A 27,452-nucleotide genomic window follows, 5' to 3' on the forward strand; every position below is an offset into this window, starting at 1 on the left:
GTATCCGTGGGAAATCACCTCCAGAACCCAAGTGTCTGTCGTAGTGGTCGACCAACACTGGGCGAACTGTAGCAGGCGGCCTCCCACCCTGGGATCCCCCAAAGGGAGGCCCGGACCGTCAGGCCGCAGGCTTGTCATCTGGCTTGGGGGCCGGACGTCTGGTACTCCATGCCTGCTTCCGGGGCTTGACCGATTTCTTAGGGCCAGCCTGTCGAGGAAACGACTGTGGTTTGGGCCTGCCCTGGGCCCTAGATGACCGAAAGGACGATGGTCCCGAACCAGAAGGAGCAGCGGCCGACGGGAGACAGGCAGATTTGGCTGCCGCCAGCGTGGCCACAATCTTATCCAGATCCGGACCGAAGAGAACTTCTCCGGTAAACGGCAACGCTTCCAGACCTTTCTTGGAATCTGCGTCCGCCTTCCAGGATCGCAGCCACAAGGTGCGACGAGCAGCTACCGCTGCTGAAGAAATTCTAGACACCAGAGTACTAATGTCTAGAGCCGCCTCGTTGATGTAGGTGGCCGAATCACGGAGATTGCCAATCAACTCCGCCTGATCGGCCGGACAGTCGGATTCAAAAGAAGCCTCTAATGAATCCGCCCAGCGCTCCATCGCTCTGGCAACCCAGCAAATGGCCATAGCCGGCCGTGCTGCCCCCCCTGCAAGGGAATAAGCGGACTTCAGGCAGATTTCTACCTTGCGGTCCGTAGCATCCTTAAGGGAGGACATGGATGGCATCGGCAATGTGGCACTACGGACAAGACGGGTCACGTGAGAATCCACCTGTGGAGGGGATTCCCACTTCGCAAAATAATTATCCGCGAACGGATAAGCCACCGCCAGGCGTCTCTGCGGCTGGTATCTTTTGCCAGGTTGTTTCCACGCCTCCTCTAAATGGTCCACCAACTGACCCGAAAGAGGAAAGACTGTGGCATCGCCCTTCACATCTTTGAAAAAGGCATACTTAGATTTAGCCGCTGGGGGAACTTCGTCCTCAATCACCAAGGCTGTGCGGACCGCCCGAATAAGTCCAGGAATATATACTTTGGACTTAGCATCAGCGTCCTTAGTATGGAGAGGTTCCTGATCGTAAGGATCTAGAATCTCCCCATCATCAGACGTCCCTTCGTCATCCTCATAAGGAGCGGACAGAGACGCCACCGGCCTTTTATGAGACCGCATCACAGACTCCCCTTGCAACACATCCGACAAGTGCTGTACAGAACTCGTCAGGGAGTTAACCCACGCTGGCTCCTGAGAACCCGGGAGCGGGGAAATAGGGAGACTGTGGGGTACCACCAATTGTCGTGGGAACCCCTGCATGGGTGACGACACCACAGACTGCTGGGACAAACCCATCGGAGTAAACGCGGGCTGCGGAGCTAACTGGCCCACTAAAGCTGTTAACGCCTGAGCGAAACAAGCCCAGGGCGGCTCCTGTACCGGTGCTGTAACCGTAATAGGCCGCGCCATGGACAAACACTGCCGGCAAAGGCCCTCCGCGCTACCCTCCCCCTCCGCTAACGGTACTTTGCACGTGGTACACTGTAGCCGGAGGGGAAAATCACTTTCAGACATGATGGCACCACGTATGTGACCTCTCTCACCAATTAAGTATTAAATAGGCGAGAGACCACCCTGCAGCACCGCACCGCAAGGGCTTTAGCAGAAAGAACAGGGACAGTAATAAAGCTGACAGTTTAGAGAAGAAAAGATTACAGGCAGCAGCGCTAGCACAGTCACATACAATGCAGAAAAATAACAATTCCTGCACTAACAGCGCTGATCACTCAACTACACAGACACAGGGCCTGGTAGGACACAGCGCTGCATACACAGACCTGACCACAGCGGAGGAGAGGTATGCGGGGGGACCCAGACCACAATGCTTCCGTCCAGCGCTTCCAGCAGCGTTCACCATGCGTTCTGGAGAAGATGGCCGCCGAGGAGCAGAGAGGAGGCTGGCCTGGGGGAGGAGCGCTGCCACAGGACCAGTCGGCAGCATGCAGAGAGGGCTGTGTGCAGCGGGGGAGGCGCCGGCTGTGAGACAGGGAAGGCGCGCTCCCCTGGCATGCATTTAACCCCTGGGACGCCGCAGAGCTACCGCTCTGCTGCGGTCCGCTGTCCCAGGGGGTAGTGGAAGCGCAGGTTGGTCGCCTGGCTCCACGCTGCAGCCAGTCCCCAGGGAGCCCCCTGCCTGGGGACTTAGGACCATGTGATCAGCGGGGACCCACCGCGGGACCCCGCTGCTTACCTCTGTCCCCCTTGAATCCGGCCATGGTCCGGAGCATCTGTGGTCACCGCTAGCTGTGACCCCAGACGCCCACCAGCATCCCCGGATCAGTACCGGCGTTCTGGTACCGGTGGGGTGTAGGGAAGACAGCATGGACGTCAGGACTGACTGTCCATGCTGTTCATCCAGTTGTGCAGCCACAGCTGCATGAAGAATAAGCTTCAGGGGCTCTTCTAGCCCCCACTCCAACAGGTGCACCCGACTCCGGCCGGGCACCAAACTAAACTGAGGTGCCTTGGCCCGGGGGCGGGGTATAGGAGGGGGACCTAGTGCATCCTGGGAGGCTGAAAGCTTAACTCTTTGGTGCCCTGCGACTGACGTCACACCTATACCCCAAGGTATCCTGTGGATACCCTATGGACCCTGAAGTAGAAATTCACAGATTGCTTTCGTAAGAGATTATGGGATGGATTTATTTAACAGCAAGATTTTCACAGTGGGTTTTAAAATGGCAATGTTATTAAAGGCAGAACCAATAGTGTTAGTACAAGTCTCCCATATGCAAATATTCCGAAATATGGATTTTTTTTTAACATGACTGAGATGGTGAAACCCTCTCTTTTGGATTGTTCAATGTACACAAACTTTGTTTAAAGCACAAAATGATTAAACATATTGTGTAAAATTACCTTCAAGCTCTGTATATAAGGTGTATATTAAACAAATGAATTTCATGTATTTACACAAACTTTGTTTGATGCACAAAATTATAAAAATTATTGTATACAATGACCTGCAGGCTATGTGTATAAAGTGTATATCAAACATAAATGCATTCTGTGTTTACATTTGGGTACCATTCCAAAGATATTTTATGGTACAGGTCGAGTCTCCCATATCCAAAATGTTTGGGACCAGAGGTATTTTGGATATCGGAATATTCTGTATTTTGGAATATGTGCATACAATATTGAAATGTCTTAGGAATAGGGCCCAAATCTAAACACAGAATGCATTTATGATTCATATACACCTTATACACATAGCCTGCAGGTAATTTTATACAATATTTTCAATAAGTTTGTGGCTCAAAGTTTGTGTACATACATGAAATTAATTTATGTTTCATATACACATTATACACATTGCCTAAAGGTCATTTTAGACTTTATTTTTAATATTTGTGTGCCTTAAACAAAGTTTGTGTACATTGAACCATCAAAAAGCAAAAGGTTTCACTATCTCAGTCATGCTAAAAATATTCTGTATTTCGGAATATTTGGATATGGGAGGCTCAACCTGTATGCACATATTCCAAAATACGGAAAAATAAGATATTCAAAACACCCCTGGTCCCAACGATTTTGGATATGGGAGACTCAACCTGTATATATATATATATATATATATATATATATATATATATATATATATCCGTGCAAAAATCTGTCATTTTAAAAATAGGATGAACTACTGTATGAATCAGACCTTTTATGTTGAAATTATTCACTACAATATATGTAATCAGACTAATATTATCAGAAACAGAACAGACAGAAACAAAGAACTGCTATGTTAAATCTTTCTGATGGTAAGGGAAACATGATATCAAATCAAAAGAAAAGTACAGTGTGAGACTATTGAGGTGCACACTAAGACAAAAGGAAATTGTATTTTTTATTCAAAATAATAAAACTTAACTTTTATTTCATATGTAAAAAACACATATTTATATTGACATTTTATTAAGATAAAAAGAGAAAGAAGTGCAAATAGTATGAAAAAAGTGTTTAAAATTAGTCAAGTCGTTCCATAGAGTCACAGTTGGATAATATTAATAACTCTTATATTTCATTTGCGTGATAGCTGCATCATATATGCCTTCATATGTCAATAATTCTGTGTAGTCACCAAATAAAGTGAGAATACATTGGTTATTATTAATTAGACAGTAGTATGTAATAGCGACACAATTTCTGTTTTTTTATAAGGCACAGGATAGTTTTATTTGCGATTAGAAAGAGCAACCGCTACAGTGTAAGCTAGTTATTGCTTCACTGTTGCTGTGATCCACAGTTTATCTGTATTGTAACAGTTGTTGATACATTTATATATTATGTCCACATTTTTATTGACAGTCGTCTGGAATTCCTATTTTAAGGACTCAAATTTATATTGGTAAAAAATTTCAAAACCACTGTATGAGCACATTGACTTCATACATACATTAATAATGAGGCACACATATAATTGAATATATATAAAAAAATATTTCGTAGTTATTTTAGTATGAGTGCTTATTATTTAATCTCACATGATTTATTCAGATATTTATACAGTAATGTAATTGGTCTATCATGCACTGCTGTTGTGAGAAAAAAGATGTATATAGGAATTCTTACATTGGTATTGTATTGTTAGTATAAACACACTAACTCCATGTATATGTTGATAATCGGACACACATATAGATAAGTATATATCGTATGATGACACTTCAGTATTATTGCTTATATATGTTAGGTACACATGCCATTAAGTGCTGTGGTTTATATGTGTCATTGATCAGCCGTCTGTAGTTTTTCCAGCCACGCGCCTATGTCGGCGCCGTGGTGGTCAGACGCGCTGTTGCTTAATGCTGGAGACTGGGGATAAGGTGAACCACAGCCTCGTTATTACACGTGAGTCGTGTGAAATGCTCTTTATCAATTGCTAGCGTGAGCGCCGAAGTATACGGGCGCGCTGGTGCTGTGGACCACCCAGACTGTGACTCCGTGGTCTAGACTGACAGAGGCCAATACGTATTTCGCCGGATGTCCGGCTTCCTCAGGGCAAACCGAGCAAGTCCCTTAGTGTGATTTATATACTTTGTGTATGGATACTGTTGTTAAGGGGCGTGTCCATGGGTCTTTTTCTGTTTTCCTCCTCAAAGGAGGTTGGTGGTTCTTCCCTGTCATATTTACTTTATCGCTCTATAGTAATTATAACTTCCAGGGATTAATGGATATTCTATTGGATTATAAATAGATAAGCTAATAGGGTGATTCATAATTTTCAGAGGAAAATAGAAGTAGTATCAGTATAAATTATATAGTCATCCGTTATTATAAATATGATAGGTATTCAATAATGTCATGTGTAGAAATATAGTTGGTAAATATGTATTTATTATACTATATATATTTTCATATTTATTTAATAGTATGAATCAAAATAAATTATATAGTCATCCATTATTATAAGTATGATAGGTATTCAATATTATCATGTGTGGAGACATGATTAATAAATATTTTTTATATATACTATATACTCTCATATTTTCATTTAATTAAATATATAGATGAAATATAGTTTTTTTTTATTTTTATGAGTATATTATCTATCAAAAAATACTTACTATACGGTGAAAAAAGAAGAAAAAAGTATATAGTGTGAAAAATAATATATGTGAAAAAAACAAAATAAAAATGTGATATTCAGAGTGTCAGTTGTCTGGCACATTTGTTAGTGTTGTGATTAAATGCAAATATACATTGAGATCAAATATATAAATAAAATATAATTGAATGATATAAAATAAATGCATAAATTATGCTGAATAAAGTGAAGATATACGATGTCATTGAGACCCTGTGTATGTGATTGTCTTTAGTTATAATGATATTAGATAAAAAATAATAGTAAATAATAAATTAATGGGTGAAAGCAATCTATAAATATCTAGGTGTGTTGCTATATGTGATTTAAAAAGTAATAATAATAATTAATCATGATTTATAATAAAGATTATGTTAGTAGAAACCTATTAAATATAATTGTGATATAATGTGAGGTTTATAGACCTATATATTATCATTCTATTATTGTACCGGATCTTAAATTGTATCAAAAAATATATATAGAGACCATCATTTATTTATCTGACTACTCAAGGAAAACTGTGTTGTTGTTGTTTTCATTTAAACCTTTGGGAATAGTCGTGTTCATCATATATATCATCCTTGTCTCTCTTTGTTCCAATTTTTTCTTTAGATCTCCTCCTCTGATCCCAAAGCGGATCCTTTCCATTCCAAAGGCCTTTAGGTGTTTTGGATTTCCTCCATGTTCTTTGAGGAAATGTCGAGCAATGCTGGCAAGTTGTTTCATCTTTGTTTTGTCTTTTTCTGCATTTCTAATGTTTCCTGCATGTTCTAGAATTCTTTGTTTTAGTTTTCTACTGGTCATCCCTATATATTTTTTGTGACATTCACATTCCAGACAGTATATGACTCCTTGTGTGTCACAATTGATGTATTCTCTTATCTTATAGATGTTTTCATATCTGTCTGTGAAATGTTTGGTACTTCTCATGTAAGCACAAGCTTTGCAATGACCACATGGAAAACTTCCTTCAAAATTCTCTTTCCTTTTTCCCTTGGAGAAATGGCTATGTACTAGTATATCACCAACATTCTGTGATTTTCTCCAGCTAATATTCACCTTATCTCCTATTTGTTTGGCTAGTTCTTCATCGGTTAATAAAACATGCCAATGTCGTTGGAGTGTATCGCGAATCTCCCTCCATTGGTTGCAATACGTTCCTATAAATCTGGTTTTTCCATCTCCAGGTTTCTCATCTTTGTTTTTCGGAGTCAGCAGATCCTTTCTGTCCTTATGTTTCGCCTCCTTTAATGCCTTTTTGATGCTCCGTTTACTGTAGCCCCTATCCAATAGATGTTTTTCAAGTTCTTTTGCTCTCATCTCGAAAGTTTTCATTTCTGAACAGTTTCTACATATTCTAAGCATCTCTCCCTTAGGGATGCTATTTTTGGTAGTTAGATGATGGGAGCTTCCAAAGTGCAGGATGTTATTCTATGTTATTTGATCCTGTGACTTTCTTACTATAAGGATCACAGGATCAAATAACATAGAAACGGATATGTTTCGGAAACCAACGGCCACCAATAACATCCTGCACTTTGGAAGCTCCCATCATCTAACTACCAAAAATAGCATCCCTAAGGGAGAGATGCTTAGAATACGTAGAAACTGTTCAGAAATGAAAACTTTCGAGATGAGAGCAAAAGAACTTGAAAAACGTCTACTGGATAGGGGCTACAGTAAACGGAGCATCAAAAAGGCATTAAAGGAGGCGAAACATAAGGACAGAAAGGATCTGCTGACTCCGAAGAACAAAGATGAGAAACCTGGAGATGGAAAAACCAGATTTATAGGAACGTATTGCAACCAATGGAGGGAGATTCGCGATACACTCCAACGACATTGGCATGTTTTATTAACCGATGAAGAACTAGCCAAACAAATAGGAGATAAGGTGAATATTAGCTGGAGAAAATCACAGAATGTTGGTGATATACTAGTACATAGCCATTTCTCCAAGGGAAAAAGGAAAGAGAATTTTGAAGGAAGTTTTCCATGTGGTCATTGCAAAGCTTGTGCTTACATGAGAAGTACCAAACATTTCACAGACAGATATGAAAACATCCATAAGATAAGAGAATACATCAATTGTGACACACAAGGAGTCATATACTGTCTGGAATGTGAATGTCACAAAAAATATATAGGGATGACCAGTAGAAAACTAAAACAAAGAATTCTAGAACATGCAGGAAACATTAGAAATGCAGAAAAAGACAAAACAAAGATGAAACAACTTACCAGCATTGCTTGACATTTCCTCAAAGAACATGGAGGAAATCCAAAACACCTAAAGGCCTTTGGAATGGAAAGGATCTGCTTGGGGATCAGAGGAGGAGATCTAAAGAAAAAATTGGAACAAAGAGAGACAAGGATGATATATATGATGAACACGACTATTCCCAAAGGTTTAAATGAAAACAACAACAACACAGTTTTCCTTGAGTAGTCAGATAAATAAATGATGGTCTCTATATATATTTTTTGATACAATTTAAGATCCGGTACAATAATAGAATGATAATATATAGGTCTATAAACCTCACATTATATCACAATTATATTTAATAGGTTTCTACTAACATAATCTTTATTATAAATCATGATTAATTATTATTATTACTTTTTAAATCACATATAGCAACACACCAAGATATTTATAGATTGCATTCACCCATTAATTTATTATTTATTATTATTTTTTATCTAATATCATTATAACTAAAGACAATCACATACACAGGGTCTCAATGACATCGTATATCTTCACTTTATTCAGCATAATTTATGCATTTATTTTATATCATTCAATTATATTTGATTTATATGTTTGATCTCAATGTATATTTGCATTTAATCACAACACTAACAAATGTGCCAGACAACTGACACTCTGAATATCACATTTTTATTTTGTTTTTTTCACATATATTATTTTTCACACTATATACTTTTTTCTTCTTTTTTCACCGTATAGTAAGTATTTTTTGATAGATAATATACTCATAAAAAATAAAAAATAACTATATTTCATCTATATATTTAATTGAATGAAAATATAAGAGTATATATATATAGTATATATAAAAAATATTTATTAATCATGTCTCCACACATGATAATATTGAATACCTATCATACTTATAATAATGGATGACTATATAATTTATTTTGATTCATACTATTAAATAAATATGAAAATATATATAGTATAATAAATACATATTTACCAACTATATTTCTACACATGACATTATTGAATACCTATCATATTTATAATAACGGATGACTATATAATTTATACTGATACTACTTCTATTTTCCTCTGAAAATTATGAATCACCCTATTAGCTTATCTATTTATAATCCAATAGAATATCCATTAATCCCTGGAAGTTATAATTACTATAGAGTGATAAAGTAAATATGACAGGGAAGAACCACCAACCTCCTTTGAGGAGGAAAACAGAAAAAGACCCATGGACACGCCCCTTAACAACAGTATCCATACACAAGGTATATAAATCACACTAAGGGACTTGCTCGGTTTGCCCTGAGGAAGCCGGACATCCGGCGAAATACGTATTGGCCTCTGTCAGTCTAGACCACGGAGTCACAGTCTGGGTGGTCCACAGCACCAGCGCGCCCGTATACTTCGGCGCTCACGCTAGCAATTGATAAAGAGCATTTCACACGACTCACGTGTAATAACGAGGCTGTGGTTCACCTTATCCCCAGTCTCCAGCATTAAGCAACAGCGCGTCTGACCACCACGGCGCCGACATAGGCGCGTGGCTGGAAAAACTACAGACGGCTGATCAATGACACATATAAACCACAGCACTTAATGGCATGTGTACCTAACATATATAAGCAATAATACTGAAGTGTCATCATACGATATATACTTATCTATATGTGTGTCCGATTATCAACATATACATGGAGTTAGTGTGTTTATACTAACAATACAATACCAATGTAAGAATTCCTATATACATCTTTTTTCTCACAACAGCAGTGCATGATAGACCAATTACATTACTGTATAAATATCTGAATAAATCATGTGAGATTAAATAATAAGCACTCATACTAAAATAACTACAAAATATAATTTTTTTATATATATTCAATTATATGTGTGCCTCATTATTAATGTATGTATGAAGTCAATGTGCTCATACAGTGGTTTTGAAATTTTTTACCAATATAAATTTGAGTCCTTAAAATAGGAATTCCAGACGACTGTCAATAAAAATGTGGACATAATATATAAATGTATCAACAATCTGTTACAATACAGATAAACTGTGGATCACAGCAACAGTGAAGCAATAACTAGCTTACACTGTAGCGGTTGCTCTTTCTAATCGCAAATAAAACTATCCTGTGCCTTATAAAAAAACATAAATTGTGTCGCTATTACATACTACTGTCTAATTAATAATAACCAATGTATTCTCACTTTATTTGGTGACTACACAGAATTATTGACATATGAAGGCATATATGATACAGCTATCACGCAAATGAAATATAAGAGTTATTAATATTATCCAACTGTGACTCTATGGAACGACTTGACTAATTTTAAACACTTTTTTCATACTATTTGCACTTCTTTCTCTTTTTATCTTAATAAAATGTCAATATAAATATATGTGTTTTTTACATATGAAATAAAAGTTAAGTTTTATTATTTTGAATAAAAAATACGATTTCCTTTTGTCTTAGTGTGCACCTCAATAGTCTCACACTGTCCTTTTCTTTTGATTTGATATCATACCTAAAAAGTGAGCGAGGTGGCACCACTTCCCCCATTCTCAAATATGTGAAAAATAATATTTAAATCACATTATTGATGTAATATTTACAATATATCAATAGGGGATGTAAGACTATATATCTGAGTTTCTGTGCGGGAATTCACAATACTTTTTTTGGAATCGGTAAGGAAAACATGCCATATAATAAAATGTAATTAAAAGATTAAAATAATTGTTTACAAGAGAGATTTATGGATTCCAGCAGAGGAGACATGAGGCAACACATATACCCCGTGGGCAGAATATTGTGATGTACTTACTTGAACTGTGTGACTTTGCTGAATTCATTAAATCTGGTAATGATGCTAATATCAATGAAGGGCTTGGGTTCTGCAAACAACAAATTGATTTATTAAAAAAAAAACTTCCCTTAAGGAACAAAGATAGAGAGATAATCTTCATGTTTTAACTTAAACTAAAAAGTGTAAACTCCAGATCTTGTTCTTTGGAGGAATTGTGGTGAAAATTGTAAAATAGAAAGAACAACAGCTTTTTTTTTAAAAGAACGATACGAGCAGCTTATTATAATTATTGGATTATGGTGTAGACCTCATAAAGGTAAATGTATAGTTCAGTGCATTGCATTCTTACTGACATTCATTTTTTATTACAGAAAGACTACATTACAAAATACAATAAAGTCTATAAATATAAATACAACTTAAATATCAGAGATCAGCCATATTCTCCTATCCAGCAGAGCTGCATGTTACCTTCATGTACAAACAAAACTTACATTTTGGGGCTTAGTTGCTCTGTAAATTAAAGTGTAAATAATGTTATTTAAATGGGCTACATAATTTGCATTTACAAATGCTGGTAATGTGCTAAACACATGTTTACATGTTCTAAAGTGAAGGAATATAATAAATTATACACAGCATTATGCCATTTACTTAGTCATAACTGCTAAAGTCAAGGATACAATATAAATCAGGCGGCATTATAAAATAAAGTTCTTTACCAGAGTCCAGAGCAATGGATTTTGGAGGTGCCACTGGATGGAAGACTGCAGGGAACATGGAACCAGGAAGCTGGTTATCCACCTGTTAGAGACAGCAAGGCTTGTAAGCCCTCATTATAACAATCAAACACTTCTGACTGTTTTGTCACATTACATAGGAAGAACATTGTGGAATGCAAAGTTACAGCCACTGCACTCCGGCCATTCTTTGTTGGCGATATAAAGGTGTCAAATTAAATATTTAGTTCCATTTCCCATGTCTGTCACTATCTGCACTAATATCAAGGGCTGTAGGAGAAAATCTGAAATTGTTCTTGTTTTCCATGAAAAACTGCTCCTATACACACTCCCCTTATGACATATGTGCAGCTTGGATGCACACGCAGCTCATGCATAGTGGCAGTGTGTGACCAGCTATATTTTTATTTATTGAAATGTAACTCTGCAATCTATATATTTCTAAGTAACTCTGCAATCTATATATTTTTATTGCAAAAATTAGTAGAAATATATATATTTCTACTAAACTTTGCAATCTATATATTTCTACTACAACTCGGAAATATATAAACTGTACAGTTAAGTAGAAATGTATAGGTTTCTAAGTAACTCTGCAATGTAAATATATTTCTCTTTCTCCCATTCTGGGGGACACTGGCAACCATGTGGTATAGGGAATGATCGTAGGGGATGGCACATTGATTTGAACTTGTTCACTGCCAAGCATCTCCTCTACATCCCACCAGTCCCTAAGGATTTAACAGGATCCAAGAGTTATTGTCCGGGTCCTGAAAGCTCAGAAAGCCGTGGCTTTTATTCCAACCTGTTCCTGGTTCAGAAACCGGACTGGTCTTTCCAGCAAATTCTGAACCTCAAGTCTGTCTCATGTCTCTGAAGGTACACATGCAACCACATGTCCAGATGGAGTCCGACTGTTCTGTGATCAAGTCCATGGAGAAAAAAGAATTTCTTACGTCCATGGACTTCAATGACGTTTTGCCAACATGCAGCGCTGAGTAAGTTTTCTTATTTTTATAGCAAGGAAATATAGTGTCTTTCCTTTTACTTTATCCTATTAAAGCACATACTCTTAAAATTAAAGGCTTTCTTATTCAGAATTCTTCTAACAGTCTATATGAGGATTTTCTGAATTAAAAGTAATGTTCAATTAAAAAAAAGGATATTTATGTTTTCTTAGGGAACACAGGCTTTAGACGAGGGGTGGGCAATAAGCGGCCATTCAGCTGGTGCTGGAATACAAATTCCAGTATGCCTTGCAAAAGTTTTAGCATGGCCAAATAGCAAAACAGTGACAAGGCATGCTGAGATGTATAGTCCTAAACTTTCAGAAACATATGGGTAGAGGACCTAGTGGCCACCTTACAAAGCTGCTCCGCAGAGGTGCCACATTGAGCTGCCCAAGAAGTACCACCGACCTGGTGGAATGAACTGTCACCACGGCTGGGCCAGGACGGTCCACCAGATGGTCAAAAGGCGACATCTGACCAAAGTCTGCTTCGTAGCTGGCCAGCCCCATTTGCGAAAGTAATAGAAGACAAAAAGGGACTCCATCTTATGGAGATCCTTAATCCTGTCCACATATATCTCGAGGGCCCTGACACCATCCAAAGAGGCCTTATCCGGGAAAGAATGAGGTGCTTGAAAGGCAGGGACCATGACTTTCTAGTTGATGTGAAACAGAGAACCAACTTGAGGAAGGTAGCCTAATAGTGTCCAAAGAATGGCCCAAGAGAAAGACCAAAGATGGGGAGCGATAAGACAACACACTGAAGTCTGACACCCGCTGGGCTGACGTTATGGCAAGTAGGAAGACATTCTTCCACGTAAGCAAGCAAATGTCCAAAGAGTCTAAGGGCTCAAAAGGTGACATTTGAAAAGCCCTAAGCACCAAAGACAAGTTCCATGGAGCCACCAGAGGCTGAATGTGATGCCCAAAGAGCCACCACGTCAAAGTGAGGTGGGCCAGATCCAGAAGGAAGACCGCAAGATTGGGAAGAAGATGTACATGCGGTGGAAGGTCCACCAAACCGCTAAGGCGTCCACCAGAAGGGCTCCCGGATCTCAGATGATTTAGCCGTACCTCGGTAGCTTCGAGTTGTGCCGACACTCCAAGTCGATGTCCCGCAAGCCCCAGCAAAGAACTAGGAGTTGAAAGGCATCTGGATAAAGCATCCACTCTTCTGAGTGAATGTCCTTGCGGCTGAGGAAGTCTGCTTCCCAATTGTAGACTCCGAAGATGAAGACCGCAAACAGAGCCGGAAGGTGACACACTGCGCAGATGAGAACAAGACTCACCTACTACATGGCGTCGTGACTGCGAGTGCCATCCTGATGGTTTACGTAGGTGACGGCTGCCACATTGTTGGATTGTACCTGGACAGGAGGATGCTAGAGGAGCGGCAGAGCTAGGCATAGAGCTCTGAAGGCCAGTCGGAAATTCCAGAATATTGATTGTTAGCTGGCTTTCCTACCCTAAAAGGCCTGTTGACAAGTTATTGTCTCCCCCCCAAGACTAAGTCAGTGGTGGGGAGGACCCAGTCCTGAATCCAAAAAGGTGTGGCTCTTGTCTAAGTTAAGACGCCTGGAAGCACCATAAAAGAGAGCACAGACCTCCCGAGGGAGGATGAAAGTTGAGCTGCTGATTGGACTTGTTCCATCAGGACAGATCCTCCATCTGAAAAGGCCAGGAGTGAAACAGGGCATCCTCTACAGCATGTCGAAGGTGAAGACCAGAGAGCCCAGAATCTGCATGCAAGACTGTATTAACACTCAGCGATGACTTAAGAACTTGTGATTCCTGGTCTGTAGGTCCTGAAACTTTTACCGGCTGAACCTTAGAATCCAGCAACGCCCCCAGACTGTACATCTCCTGCGAGTCAGAAAGGATTTCTTCCAATTGATGATGGGACTGGAGGTGAATTATCGTGAGACGGATGTGTTCCCAGAGGGCCTGCAGTGACCGAACAAGGATCAGAAGGTTGTCTGGATAAGGTAGAATCCCGATACCTCTGCGTCGCAAATTAGCTTCCATGACATTCATGACATTCATAAAGACACATGGAGCCATGGAAAAACCAAATGGTAATGCCCGAAATTGTAAATGTTCCTACTGTACAGCAAATTTGAGGAAGCTCTGGTGACTGAGCTGGATAGGAACATGCAAATAGGCATCCTTGATGTGGATTGGCCGGAACGAACCGTTCAGCTTCTGAGCCAAGAAGAGGTTGGCATACAAGCCCTTGCCTCTTTGAGACAGGGGAACTGGAACAATTACTTTGAATAGAATAGACACTCGCAGTGCTTCTGCTTTGCCTGATCCACTGCAAAGCCTATGGAAAAAACATGGTTCAGAGGCCGCTCCTGAAAGGTTAGGGCATCCAATGTGGTCACCATCCAGGTCTCTGAGAACAGCAGAAGTCAGCCTCCCACGTTGGGAACTTCAAGGTGGAGGCAAGCCCCGTCCAGCAGGAGTGGCAGGGTGTCTGACAGACCAGGGCTGTTTGGCTCAGAGTTTGGAACCCTTGGATGAGACTGGCCCTTGGCTTTTCCCTGCGGACAAAAGGAGCGAAAATTAGATGTTCGCGACCTAGGGGTTGCTGCAGAAGGAAGGAAGGACGTCTTGGACACCGCCACCATGGTCAGGATCTTGTAAAAATCAGGACCAGTCTCCTGATAATAGAAGAGTGTCCGAGGCCTTTTTAGAGTCTGAGGTAGCATGCCAGAAACGAAGCCAGAGGGCTCGTCTAGCAAACACCAAGGAAGCTGACAGCTTGGAGGTTAGGACACCAGTATCTATTGCTGCCTCTCCAAGATAAGAGGGCACCTCTCTGATGTTCTCCACTAATGACAATAGCTTGTTCCTATGAGTACCTGAACTGAGGTCCTATTGAAGGGTCTGTCCGACCCCTGATTATTCAGGTACCCAAGTGGACGTTAAGGCTGAAAGCGCGATGGAACCTGCATGAATCTTCTTGAGGGAAGATTTTAACTTCCCATCTGTCGGATCCTTAAGGGAAGCCGTATTAGAAATAGGAAGGGTAGTGTTCTTGAGTAGGTGGGAAATGTGAGCATCCACCAGAGGAGACTCCCATCTGGCCCGATCTGCAGCAGGCACTGGATAAAAGGAGGCAATGCACTTAAAAAGCTGGAAGCACCTATTAGGGTGAGCCCACGCCTCTACTGGAAGGTCCGTAAGCTGTGCAGAATAAGGGATTCTGGAAAAAACTTTTTTTGATGCTTGAACACCGGACGCTAGCCTTAGAGGCCTGCTGATCATCCTTGATGGGGAGGAAAGCTTTAACCGCCTTAATCAGGCCCACTACATCTATCAGATTTAGGGAGTCATCCAGGATAGAAGAGATCTCATCATCTGAAGCAATGGACCGATCGTCCTCGTAGATTGAGGAAACCTCAGAGTTCATAATCGAACAGGGGCATAGAACTCTCTCGCCTGTAGGGTCTGTGCTGGGAAGTGCAGACCCAGTCCAGTATTTGCTGGAAAAATGCAGACACTTGCGCTAGACCTTGCACCAACTGTGAGAAGAATTAGATCCATGGCGGTTCTATGGCAGCCGGCTGTAAGGTACCCTGAGATGGTACAATTGGGAGCAGCTGGGTCCTCATAGAGAGACTAGCAGGGGGGGGCGGGCTCGTGGGTTGCTAGTCTATTAACCGACAGAGAGGTAGCTCAAAAGCCTGTTCCTGGCTTGAAGTTGTGGCCAACTTACCCTCTTGCTGTGAAGCTGCGAAACACCGGACACAGAGCCCATCATGGTCCGGAGCCTGAGGAGAAAGTACAAAGGTACAATTCCTGCAGGCATCTCTGGGTGCCTTGACCTTGGAAGACATGGTACAGCAATCCAAGGCAGTCCCCACACACAGTAACTATAGTGTACAATAAGGGAGAATGCAATGCATGTGACCTCACCACAATAGGTGGGACGGGGGTATTTACTAAACCTTACAGCAGTTAGCACTCTAAGCTATCTACACAGAAAAAAAGGTCAGACAGAGTTAGAGACCAAGAGACATGAGGAATAAACAGTACTCCTAAACATAATCACATGCACATGCAGGTAAAAATGGGCAGCAAGTGCTCAACAATCCATGCCCCACTCGGCTGGAAGGAAATTTCTGTATAACCTGACCGCTGAGGAGTTATACAGGAAGACCAAAAGCCCATGCTACTCTCCGGAGACTGGCAGCAGCATGCTAAGAGGGGATGCGCTAAGGGGTGCGGGGAGGAACTAACGGGGAGAGGCTATCTCCCCTTTCTGACATGGACCCCCGGGGCAATGGCCACTATGTAAGAAGTGCCCCATTGCCTGCTGCCCTGGTGATCTAGCGGACGTACCAGGTGGCCTGGACGCCTGCTGTCAGCACCACTGGTGGTCTACCGCCCCGGCGGTGATGGCCTCTACCATGTAGCTCCCTGCAAGCAGCCTCCCCGTGTGCTGCTGGGGGCCCGGTCGAAAACACTAACCCACTCGCCAGTGCTGCTGCCGCCAGTGCAGGGAGTTAGTGGGGCAGCAGCGTGGGCGTCCTTTGGGATACCTAGCGCTGCCCACTCTGCAAATAAAATAAATCAAAAGATGAGACTGCATAAAGCAGTCCCGCTTAACATTGCCCGCTCATGCAGGCACCAAACGAAAACTGGCCTGCCTGGGGCTTGGGTCGGGTTTAGCGGAGAAGGAGCCTGGGCTGATGGGAGTAAAAATTTAACAGTCTGGTACCCGGACTCCTACTCCAGCTTATACCCCACTGTCTAAAGCCTGTGTCCTTTATGGAGAGAAGAAGAAAGTTCATTTTATCCTTTTAAGAATGTATCACTCCAGACAGGATAAGCAAGGAGTATAAAAACAACCGTCAGTGCATCACAGCTTTGTCTCATGAAACGTGTGCTCAGTCACAATCCAGTCTTTAGAAATAATGATTGCAGCTGTCACTCACAATAAAAACTTTTTGGTTTTCTTTATTTCATAAAAAGATGGATAAGTGCACCAGAAAGTTCAAAGCCTTAAAAACAATGAATGCAGCTGTCCATCTCCATAAGTGAATGTAAATGTGCTTACCATACCTTGAAGTAGTAAGTATATGTTATAAAAACCGGCAAGTTATTGTTAGCCCAAGACCTCAGTTTGCCTCAGCCGCTACTTCCCTCCAAAGGAATTATTTCGATTACTCTATCGGTCTCATTCTGAGACTCATCACCGGATGTTCTCCCTCATTTTAATTGAGAGAGAACATCCGACATGACATTACTTCCAATCAGCCTATAATAGGCTTATACAGAAGGACTACACTACTGACTCCTTGTTAAGAAAGCCTGCTGGTGAAATGCGCATTCACGTGGGGGGTCTCAGCAGTGCACAGCTTGACCTCCGTCGGCATTTGGGAGTTTCTTGGGGAATCGTAACCTGCACACACTGCACTCACATCAAGGTACTGTCCAGCTCTTTCAGACGCTCGCTCACCTTGGCAGCACTGCCATGTATGACACATCAATGCAGCCTGGGCAGCTCTCCTACTGAAGCAGAAGCGTATACTTACTATTTCTGCGGATCTCCTACCTAGATGCCGCTCTCTCATTGTGCAAACTAATGCCCAGAACATTGCAGGAGAGAAGAAGCGACACACAGACGGAACATTATCTATTATTTCTCCTTTACTGAGTATACCACAGTGGTGCCTCTATTATCAAATGTGACCTACTATATCATGGTTTGAACAACGGTGCACTTCTGACATGTATGTTAAAAATGTTTTCTTTATACCTTATGTACGCACTGTAACTGTTTCAATTTATATTATTAAGAGTCAGCATATGTATGTACAGGTTGAGTCTCCCATATTCAAAATGCCTGGGACCAGGGGTATTTTTGATATCGGAATATTCTGTATTTTGGAATATTTCCATACCATAACGAAATATCTTGGGAATGGGACCCAAATATAAACACAGAATGCATTTATGTATTATATACACATTATACACAGCCTGCAGGTAATTTTATACAATATTTTTAATAATTTTGTGCATCTAAAAAAAGTTTGTGTACACACATGAAATTCATTTAGGTTTCATATACACCTTATACACACAGCCTGAAGGTAATTTAATACTATGTTTTTAATAATTTTGTGCCTTAAACAAAGTTTATGTACATTGAACCATTAGAAAGCAAACGTTTCACTATTTCAGTCATGCTAAAAATATTCCGTATTTCGGAATATTTGGATATGAAGACTCAACCTGTAGTATTCAATTGCTTTGAGGTTATCACTGACTATCAAGTGATTTGACAGATGCATGGGCTGTGGAAATATTTACAAACCAAGCTTTTGTATATGTTGCAGTGCAATTATTATGTGTGTTGCAATTTGTGCAAACCAGTGCTTCCTATTTACATGAACAGAGATATATAGTATATACCCTTGTGATTATAGTTTATGTTACACTGGCAGTATGACTTGGTAGCAAGCTTCAAACAGTATAGGATTGACCCAGTATGATAACTGACTGATCACAGCACAAGCATATCTATAATTCGCCACTTCTTCCAGTAAGCATGACTATCTGGGGGAATTTTTTACATTAAGATTTTATACTTGTTTTATTTAGTTAAATATTTTTTGGAGACTAAGTGTGTCACCTTGTACAGAAGTCATTTTATACATATATTATTAAAATTTACAAATGTGTCCACATACATCTAGCCTCCCTGCGCCTTAAACATGCCATCTAGTCGCACCATGCCGTGCGCGACTCAGTACTGCAGAGCGACTTTTAGTGCAACTTTTTTCCCTTCAAATGAGTCTTATTCACAATGTGATGCGAATAGAACACAAAAAAAGCTTATTGCTGATTAAAATGATATGCAGCACGCTTATATTGTGTGTGTCACTGTGGCTGTATGCAAAATGCTATGTTACAGTGTCACAGATGCACCCGCAGTTGTACACAGAATATAAGCGTGCAGCATATAATTTTTATCAGCAATAAGCTGTTTGTGTGTCCATTTCGCATCAAAATCTGAAAACGACGCATTTGAAGGGAAATACGTTGCACTAAAAGACGCTAGCCCTTACAGAGTCGCACGGCGCTCACACGCTGTGTGTAATGTGAATTGTAGTGCACGGGAGATATACTGTATATGTTGGACACATCTGTATGTTTTAAACAATTATTTTTGAAATAAGAGTGCCTTCCAAAAAGTTTTTTCTTCTATCCTGACCTCTATACTAGTGTTTCCTATGACCCCCACGGTTAATTTTTAAAAAAAAAAATAGAAAAAACAAATTAAAATACATATGCAAATACATGTAATACAAAATGCAGACACATACACAGGTATACATTTACATGAGTGTGTTCCGGTGAGTGACTAAGTGTAAGGATAGGTAGTTGCAATATTTTGTGTCATATTTTATACAGTGGTGCTTGAAAGTTTGTGAACCCTTCAGAATTTTCTATATTTCTGCTGAAATTTGGCCTAAAACTACCATAGATTTTAACACAAGTCCTAACCGTAGATAGAGAACCAAATCAAACAAATGAGACAAAAACATTTGATGTGCTCATATTTATTTGTTGAGGAAAATGATCCAATATCGCATGAGTGGCAAAAGTATGTGAACCTTAAGGCTTAGCAGATATTTTGATATCTATGGGATGACAATCTTTTTAAAAGAATAGGGATCTATCAAAGTCTGATTTTCACACATTTGTGGAAGTGCATCATGTCACGAACAAAGGAGATTTCTGGGGATCTCAGAAGAATTGTTGATGCTCATTAGGCTGAAAAAGGTTACAAAAGCATCTCTTTGGACTCCACCAATCAACAGTCAGACAGATTGTGTACAAATGGAGGAAAATCCATACCACTATTACCGACCCCAGGAGTGGTCGACCAACAAAGATCACGCCAAGGACAATGCGTCTAAATTCACAAGGTCACAAAGGAACCCAAGGTAACCTCTAAGCAAATGAAGGCCTTTCTCACATTAGCTAATGTTAATGAGTCCACCCATCAGGAGGACACTGAGAAACAATGGTGTGCATTGCAGGATTGCAACGAGAAAGCCGCTGCTCTCCAAAAAGAACATTGCTGCCCGTCTGCAGTTTGCTAAAAGATCACATGGACAAGCCAAAAGACTATTGGAACAATATTTTGTGGACAGATGAGTCCAAAATAGACTTTTTGGTTTAAATGAGAAGCGCTGTTTGGAGATTGGAGAACACTGCATTCCAGCATAAAAAAACTCATAACATCTGTGAAACACGGTGGTGGTGGTGGGTATCATGGTTTAGGCCTGTTTCGCTGCATCTGCCCCAGGATGACTTGCCATCATTGATGGGACAAAGAATTCTGAATTATACCAGAATATTCTAAATGAAAATGTCAGGACATCTGTCTATGAGCTGCATGTCAAGAGAACGTGCAAATTCCTGATCTTAATCCAATCGAAATGTTGTGTAAGCGAGCAGTTCATGGGAGGAAACCCACCAACATAACAGTTGAAGCTTTTTGTGGGGTAAAATGCCTCCAAGCCGAGGACTCATCAACAATTACCGGAAACATTTAGAAGCAGTTAATGCTGCACAAGGGGATCATACCAGATACTGAAAGCAAAGGTTCACATACTTTTGCCACTCACATATATGTGATATTGGATAATTTTCCTCAATAAAAAAAAAAGAGCACGTCTAATTTGTTTGATTTGGTTCTCTATCAACTTTTAGAACTTGTGTGAAAATCTGAAGTAGTTTTAGGCCAAATTTTAACAGAAATATAGAAAATTCTGAAGGGTTGACAAACTTTCAAGCACCACTGTATATAAATGAAGACATAATTGTATACTTCACCTGTAGCCAGTATAACTGGGCACGTAAACTTCTTTGGTGTGGCGACTGCTTGAAATCAATGTGGATGCCAGATAGGAAACTTCTCCTGATGTAGCACTTCAACGGCAAACGTATTTCCATAGAGCTGAAACTGACCTAAATATACATACAGGATTTAGAGATTTCTTGACTGTAGAAGGATCATCATAATAAAGAAATGTGCTTTATTAGAATGTGATAGCCAAAGGGAAAATACCCCACACAAGTAACCTTGACACACCTCAAAGTTGTTGTCTATTTTTGTCCATCTGCACTGCTCTTCAATGACGTATTTTTGATAGGCCTGTTCTAGTTGTAGGATCTGTTTCTGATTAAATGGTTTCCACTTCTGTTTTGGCTTCATCTCCCAGATGATGCCTGAACTGTAAACCAGAATAAGCAATGCGACAATAAGTAGTCAAAAATTTCAATAACAAATCCATAGTATTATTTTGGGAAATTATGAGACAAATAGGGTAAAGCTTCATCCTCTAAGAATAATCATATTACAAGAACATCTATCAAAAAACCATAGATGATAGGTCAAGAGTTGACATTAAGGCACAGTGTAAAAGAGAATAAAGCTTAATACCAGTGACCTTTGTCTTAAATGAACTGTAAAAACGTATTTTTAGACAATTCTCAATATCTCTTAAGGTCACTGGTCACGTCTGACTACTTCCTTTCCTGTTGATATATTGTATGTACCATATATACAAGCAGGATTATTTTTGTCTTTATGTAATTTAAATTGTGCACAATTGTTTTAATGGTATGTTGAGGGTGGACAGTGATCACAAAATCAGAGTAACCTCAAACAAGATAATGCCCCAGATCCCATTACAAATTAAGTTAATCTAGCTTCACATAGCATATATTATACGTATAGATGAGCAGTTCGGTTTTACAGAAACTGAATACACCCGAACTTGGAGGCTCTGAGTGGAACTATCTCTGGTCTTCTTGCCAAGTTCTGACTTCAAAACGAGGCAAACCGGTATTTTCACGAAAATCTCTTATCTCGTGTTTTGGATTTCATATAAGAGTCTCTCCCTCGTGATGAGGCATCATTTCACACATGAGATTGAATGGACAAGGTGTGGGCTATAGTTGTGCTTTAAAAGACACAATTAGAAAGAGTTGTAGGTAGATGGAGTGGATGGAAAGGGTATTAAAGACTGCAGGCACCTGTCACTGTGAATGTGTTTATCTAGCAACTGCAATCTACCAACACTGTATTTTTGTCAGACACACTAGTAGCACCTGCAATCCAGAGTAAACAGGCTCTTGTGTGTTGTTTGTTAGAAGTGAACTTGATGTGAGCTGCACAACCAATTGTTTTTCACAAGGATATGTATATAAGGAATCTGGTCAAATACCAACAGTCAGGATGAGGGCGCTTAAAATGCTGGCGCCAGAATCCCAGGTGCCGGCATCCCGATGGTAAATGCTGGGATTAGGAGGAGGGTTAGGCACTGAAAGGGGAAGGTTAGGTTTAGGTTGCGGGAAGGGAGAGGATTAGTCGATAGGGGGGAGGCTAGGTTTAGGCACTGGGGAAAGAGGGTTAAGATTCTGACTGACAAGTGTCAATATCCTAACCCTGTTGAAATGTCAGCGTCGGGATTCTGACCGCCGGCACCACGTACCAAACCAATATCTACACACGCTGGCACCCCGAACCAAACCCGTATCTACACTATATTGTCACTTGTACAGTATATGAGAGCAGAGACAGCGTGATTTCAGGCTTAGCTGTCTTAAAAATACTGTGCTGTGTCTGAGAGAGCTGCACCCCAGAGAATACATCTTTTCCTATTTAAAAAAACATCTTGAGCCTTCCATAATTCCATTTAAAATCATAGGCCCGTATTCAATTAGCGTCAAAAAGTCAGAAACCGCGAAAAACTATCGCGGATGACGTCATTTTGCCAGGCGGAAACTTTTCGCCATATTCAATTACAAAGACTTTTCGCGTACGCGGAAAATCAATGCAATGTAAAAGGCAAAAAATTTTCGCCTATGAATGGCAGGCGGACAAAAATGCAGAATTGCGGTTTTGGGGTGCAAAGGTGTGGAAACCACTCTGCACCCTTAGGATAGCCCCCCAAAGGATAACTGCGTCAAAAAATCCCAAACAAAAAGTGGGGAACACCCCAAAAAAACTTTGAAAATGGGGGGAAAAAAGTACAAAGTGGGGGTACACACATAAAAACTATCAAAATAGACTTTTGGGGGGTCTCCAAGTATGGGGGAAGTGTTTTTTTTTATTGCAGATGCTTGCTGAAGGTGAGTTTTTAGCATCACTTAAAAACTTCAATTTAGCGATTTTAAACCATGCTAGCACCCATTTTCAAGTACCCCAAATTTGACAGGACTACTTATTTTCTCCCAAAAATACTGCTTAATGCTATTCTTAACCACTTGTGCAAAGATGCTATTTAGAAGCAATTGATAGCAGTTAAGTACCCCAAATAGCTCAAGTAGGGCTATTCGGGGACATCTATTTTGAATCCCAATGTTAGTGCATGTTTTGGGGGGTGTCAGGCTGATTTCCCCATTTTTGACAGCACTTTTTGCCTGTTTGAGTTTTCCCCGGGACGCGTTTTTGCATCCTTTGAAATTGAATGCGGCGAATAGCGGGGGTACGTCCGATAAGTTTCCGCGGCCAAAACACGCGATGTAGGGAAAAAGTGCAGCAGGCGGAAAAGTATCGCGGGTGCAAAACTAATTGAATATGGGCCATAGTTTGAGTGTGTGTGTTCTGGAGAGGTATATTACTGTACTTACTAGGTGTGGTCATGGCCCAGTCAGCTGCACCCCAAAAATAACAAGTGAAAAAATACTTTTATTATGCTGGTGTCAAAACAAATAATCTCTATTGTTTTAATAAAACTGCATGGTAAAGGTTACAGTTCCTCATTTCCCTATCTCGCTGAACGTTCACTTAGTGTGGCGGCAGTTAAGTTTAAGTACAGTAGCTTTACTCCTGTCCTGGTGAAAAATCAATCATGAATCAGTCTGTAGAGCAACCAATATTAGTGCTGGCAGTCAGAGGACTCCTTCAACATCGACTTTTAAGGTTAATGGGTACGACTGTTTAGGAAAGGGCACTCCAAATCTAAACAATGTTTGAAAATCTTAAAGAAAACATCACCTCTCACTATGAAAGGAAAGTTACTGTCGAAAAAAGGGGATTGTTGTCCTTACCTGTTAAATCCTTTTCTCCAAAGCCATGGGGGACGCAAGGTGGAACTGTGATGACTATGGGTGCTGAGTGGAACAGCAGAGCCTGGGCATCAAACAGTTAAATTTTCTCTCCCAGCAGGCTCCCTCACCCCTATACTCCAACCCCTGAGCACCGATAGGCCATTCAGTTAAGTCCAAGGACAGGGAGTCGAGGAAGGAGAAGAGGGAAAAACCGACATACACACCACACACACTTAAGACATAGCTTAATGTGTAGCCAGAAGCAGGCAAGAAGCACCGCAAACAGGAGCATCAGGATGGGCACCCAGTGTCCCCCATGGCTTCGAAGGAAAGGATTTAACAGTTAAGGACAGACAAAAACCCTTTTCTCCCTTTAGCCATAGGGACACTGGGACGAGAACTGTGGGACAACCCAATGCTGTCCACTCAAGGGAGAGAACGCTCCTGCGTGGCACCTAACACTGTGACCAAAACTTGTATCTGGAGAAGCTAAGATGTCGTATTGGTAGAACCGAATGAAAGTACAGGCACAATAACACATGGCAGCCTTGCAAAGCTGTTCAACTGAAGCACCAGGATGGGCTGCCCAGGAAGCCCTGCTGGAATGGGCACGCATGGTGGCCAGAATCTGATGATTCATGAGAGAGTAAGCATGTTCGATGGTAAAGTGCAGTGAGCGAGCTAAAGTCTGCTTGGTAGCGGGCCAGCCACTCCTGTTGAAACCGTAAAGGACAAATAAGGAGTCCGACTCCTTAATCCAGTCTACATAAATCCGAAGAGCTCGAACCTTGTTCAACGAAGACTGGTCCATGGGAGACCCCAGACTGGAGAAGGAGGGAACCACAAACTCCTGATTTCTATGAAATGTTTAGTTTACCTAAGGTAGATAACCGAGGCGCATATGCAGAACAACCCTTTCAGAGTGGAAGACCAGAAACGGAGACCGAAAGGATAGAGCACCCAGGTCAAAGACCCTACTGGTTAATGCAATGGCAAACAGTAAGTCTGTCTTTAAAGTAAGCCATAGAAGATTGACTGTCTCCAAAGTTTCAAGGGGAGCCCCCTGAAGGGCCTTAGGTACCAAGAAGAGGTCCCAGAGAGTCACCGGTTTGCCAAACGGAGAACACCCTGCAAGAAAATCTGAACATCTGGCAGCAGAGCAATCTTCTTTTGGAAAATAACCGAAATTGCAGAAATTTGGACCTAAAGAGAGGAAAGGGTGAAGGCTCAGGTCAATTCATGCTTGAAATGACAAAATGCGAGCCAAACTGAAAGCCAGAGGATTAAACCCTCAAGCAGAGCACCAGCTAAAATAAGCCTTCCAAACCTGAGGGCAAATCCTGGAGGTGAAAGGCTTACAGGCATTAAGGGTACGTATCACCTGAGACGAGAAGCCCGTAGGTTTTAAGATGGACCTTCAAGAGCCAACCCAATCAAAGCGAGGTGGGTCCAGGTCCGGATGACGAAAGGGACCCCTGTAACAGCAGGTCCAGCCAAAGTGGAAGACACCACACAGTCTACGGACAAGGCGAGAAGGTCTGTGTACCAAGACAGACAGGGCCAGTCTGGAGCGACAAGAATCACTAATCCCCTTCCAACTTGAGCTACCACAGGACTCCAGATATCATGGATATCAGAGGAAACAAGTACAGCAGAGGAATCTCGTATGGAACTGTTAAGGAATCCTCCAGAACAGCCCCCAGATCTCTCGTGCGAGAGCAATATCAAGGCAGCTTGAGATTGTGGTGCAACGTCATCCGGCCTATGTCCGGATGACCCCTACAACCATGAGAAAAACCATTCCCCAAAATATACATCTTGGTGACTAAGAAAGTCAGCCTCCCAGTTTTCGACTCCGGGGATGTGAACCGCTGACAGTGCTGGGAGAGTGGATTGAAACCTTGCATTGACGAAAAGGAGGGCCCGAATTCTGTCCTGCAGGGCCTGGATCTTTTCTCTAAGAAGGAAGACATCCTGAGCTCGGGAACTGAGCAGGGCTCCCAGGTGAATCATGTCTTGAGACGGAATCATAGATATTTTCATCAATTTATCAGCCATCCACATGACTGAAGAACCACCACTGTGTGCCGAAGGTGCTCCTAAAGACCTCTGTCAGGAGTATGCGCACTCTTGTTCCTGGAGAAAGCCGCCATCCTAGCCATCATCTTTGTGGAGACTCTTGGCACTGTTGAAATCCCAAGAGGTAAGGCCCAAAAGTCCGCCCTGACCACAAGCCTAAGGAACATCTGATGGTGCTCGCCAATTAGGCATGTGTAAGTACGCTTCCTGAACATCCAGGTTCCAAAGTCAGCAGGATAGAGTAAAGTGACTCCTTCCAAAACTTGGGAACAGTCATGCCATGATTCAGCAAAGCAATAGTTACAAAGACCATCTTAATCTTGTCACATCCTGAGTAGAAATAACCTCATGGCAGATCCTGCAGGAACTGTGCACTGAGAAGCAGCACCCCCCTTCTTAGAGGTCTTAACAGCATGACCCTTGGAAGACATATTAAATGAAAACAAGAGGGTAATCCCCAACAGGGGGCACAGTGTGTGTATATAGGGGAGAGGCAATGAATGTCTGTATATCACAAATGAACAAATGAGTAATGCAATGCAAGTAACAGTCAGTAGAAGTGTTAAAAAGGACAGAAAAGAAAAATAGCAAAGTACTCAGAAGAGAGACTGAAGGGCATATTTACTAAAGTGAGGGTTTTTAGAAGTGGAGATGTTGCCCACAGCAACCAGATTCTAGCTTTTATCTTCTAGAAGGTGCTAGATAACTGTTAAGTAGAATCTGATTGGTTGCTATGGGCAACATCTCCACTTCTATCTAAGGGGTATATTTACTTATGTGCTGGTTTGTAGAAGAAATGCACACCAAAAATA

The 27,452-nt window shown here is 41.2% G+C and overlaps 1 protein-coding gene across 1 annotated transcript in view; it reads right to left on the reverse strand.

The window, feature by feature from the left end:
• VPS13C (vacuolar protein sorting 13 homolog C) overlaps window positions 1–27,452 on the reverse strand; it is a 452,448-nt gene that overhangs the window by 68,514 nt on the left and 356,482 nt on the right. The window contains exons 68-71 of the mRNA XM_088446402.1: window positions 21,596–21,737; window positions 21,337–21,471; window positions 11,451–11,532; window positions 10,747–10,816 (exon numbers count right to left, since the gene is read on the reverse strand). Coding sequence (XP_088302528.1) covers window positions 10,747–10,816; window positions 11,451–11,532; window positions 21,337–21,471; window positions 21,596–21,737 — 429 coding nt within the window. The remainder of the gene's footprint in view (window positions 1–10,746; window positions 10,817–11,450; window positions 11,533–21,336; window positions 21,472–21,595; window positions 21,738–27,452) is intronic.

The sequence above is a fragment of the Taudactylus pleione genome, unplaced genomic scaffold (genome assembly GCF_031769625.1).
Source record: "Taudactylus pleione unplaced genomic scaffold, aTauple2 ptg000019l, whole genome shotgun sequence".
Classification (NCBI taxonomy): domain Eukaryota; kingdom Metazoa; phylum Chordata; class Amphibia; order Anura; family Myobatrachidae; genus Taudactylus; species Taudactylus pleione.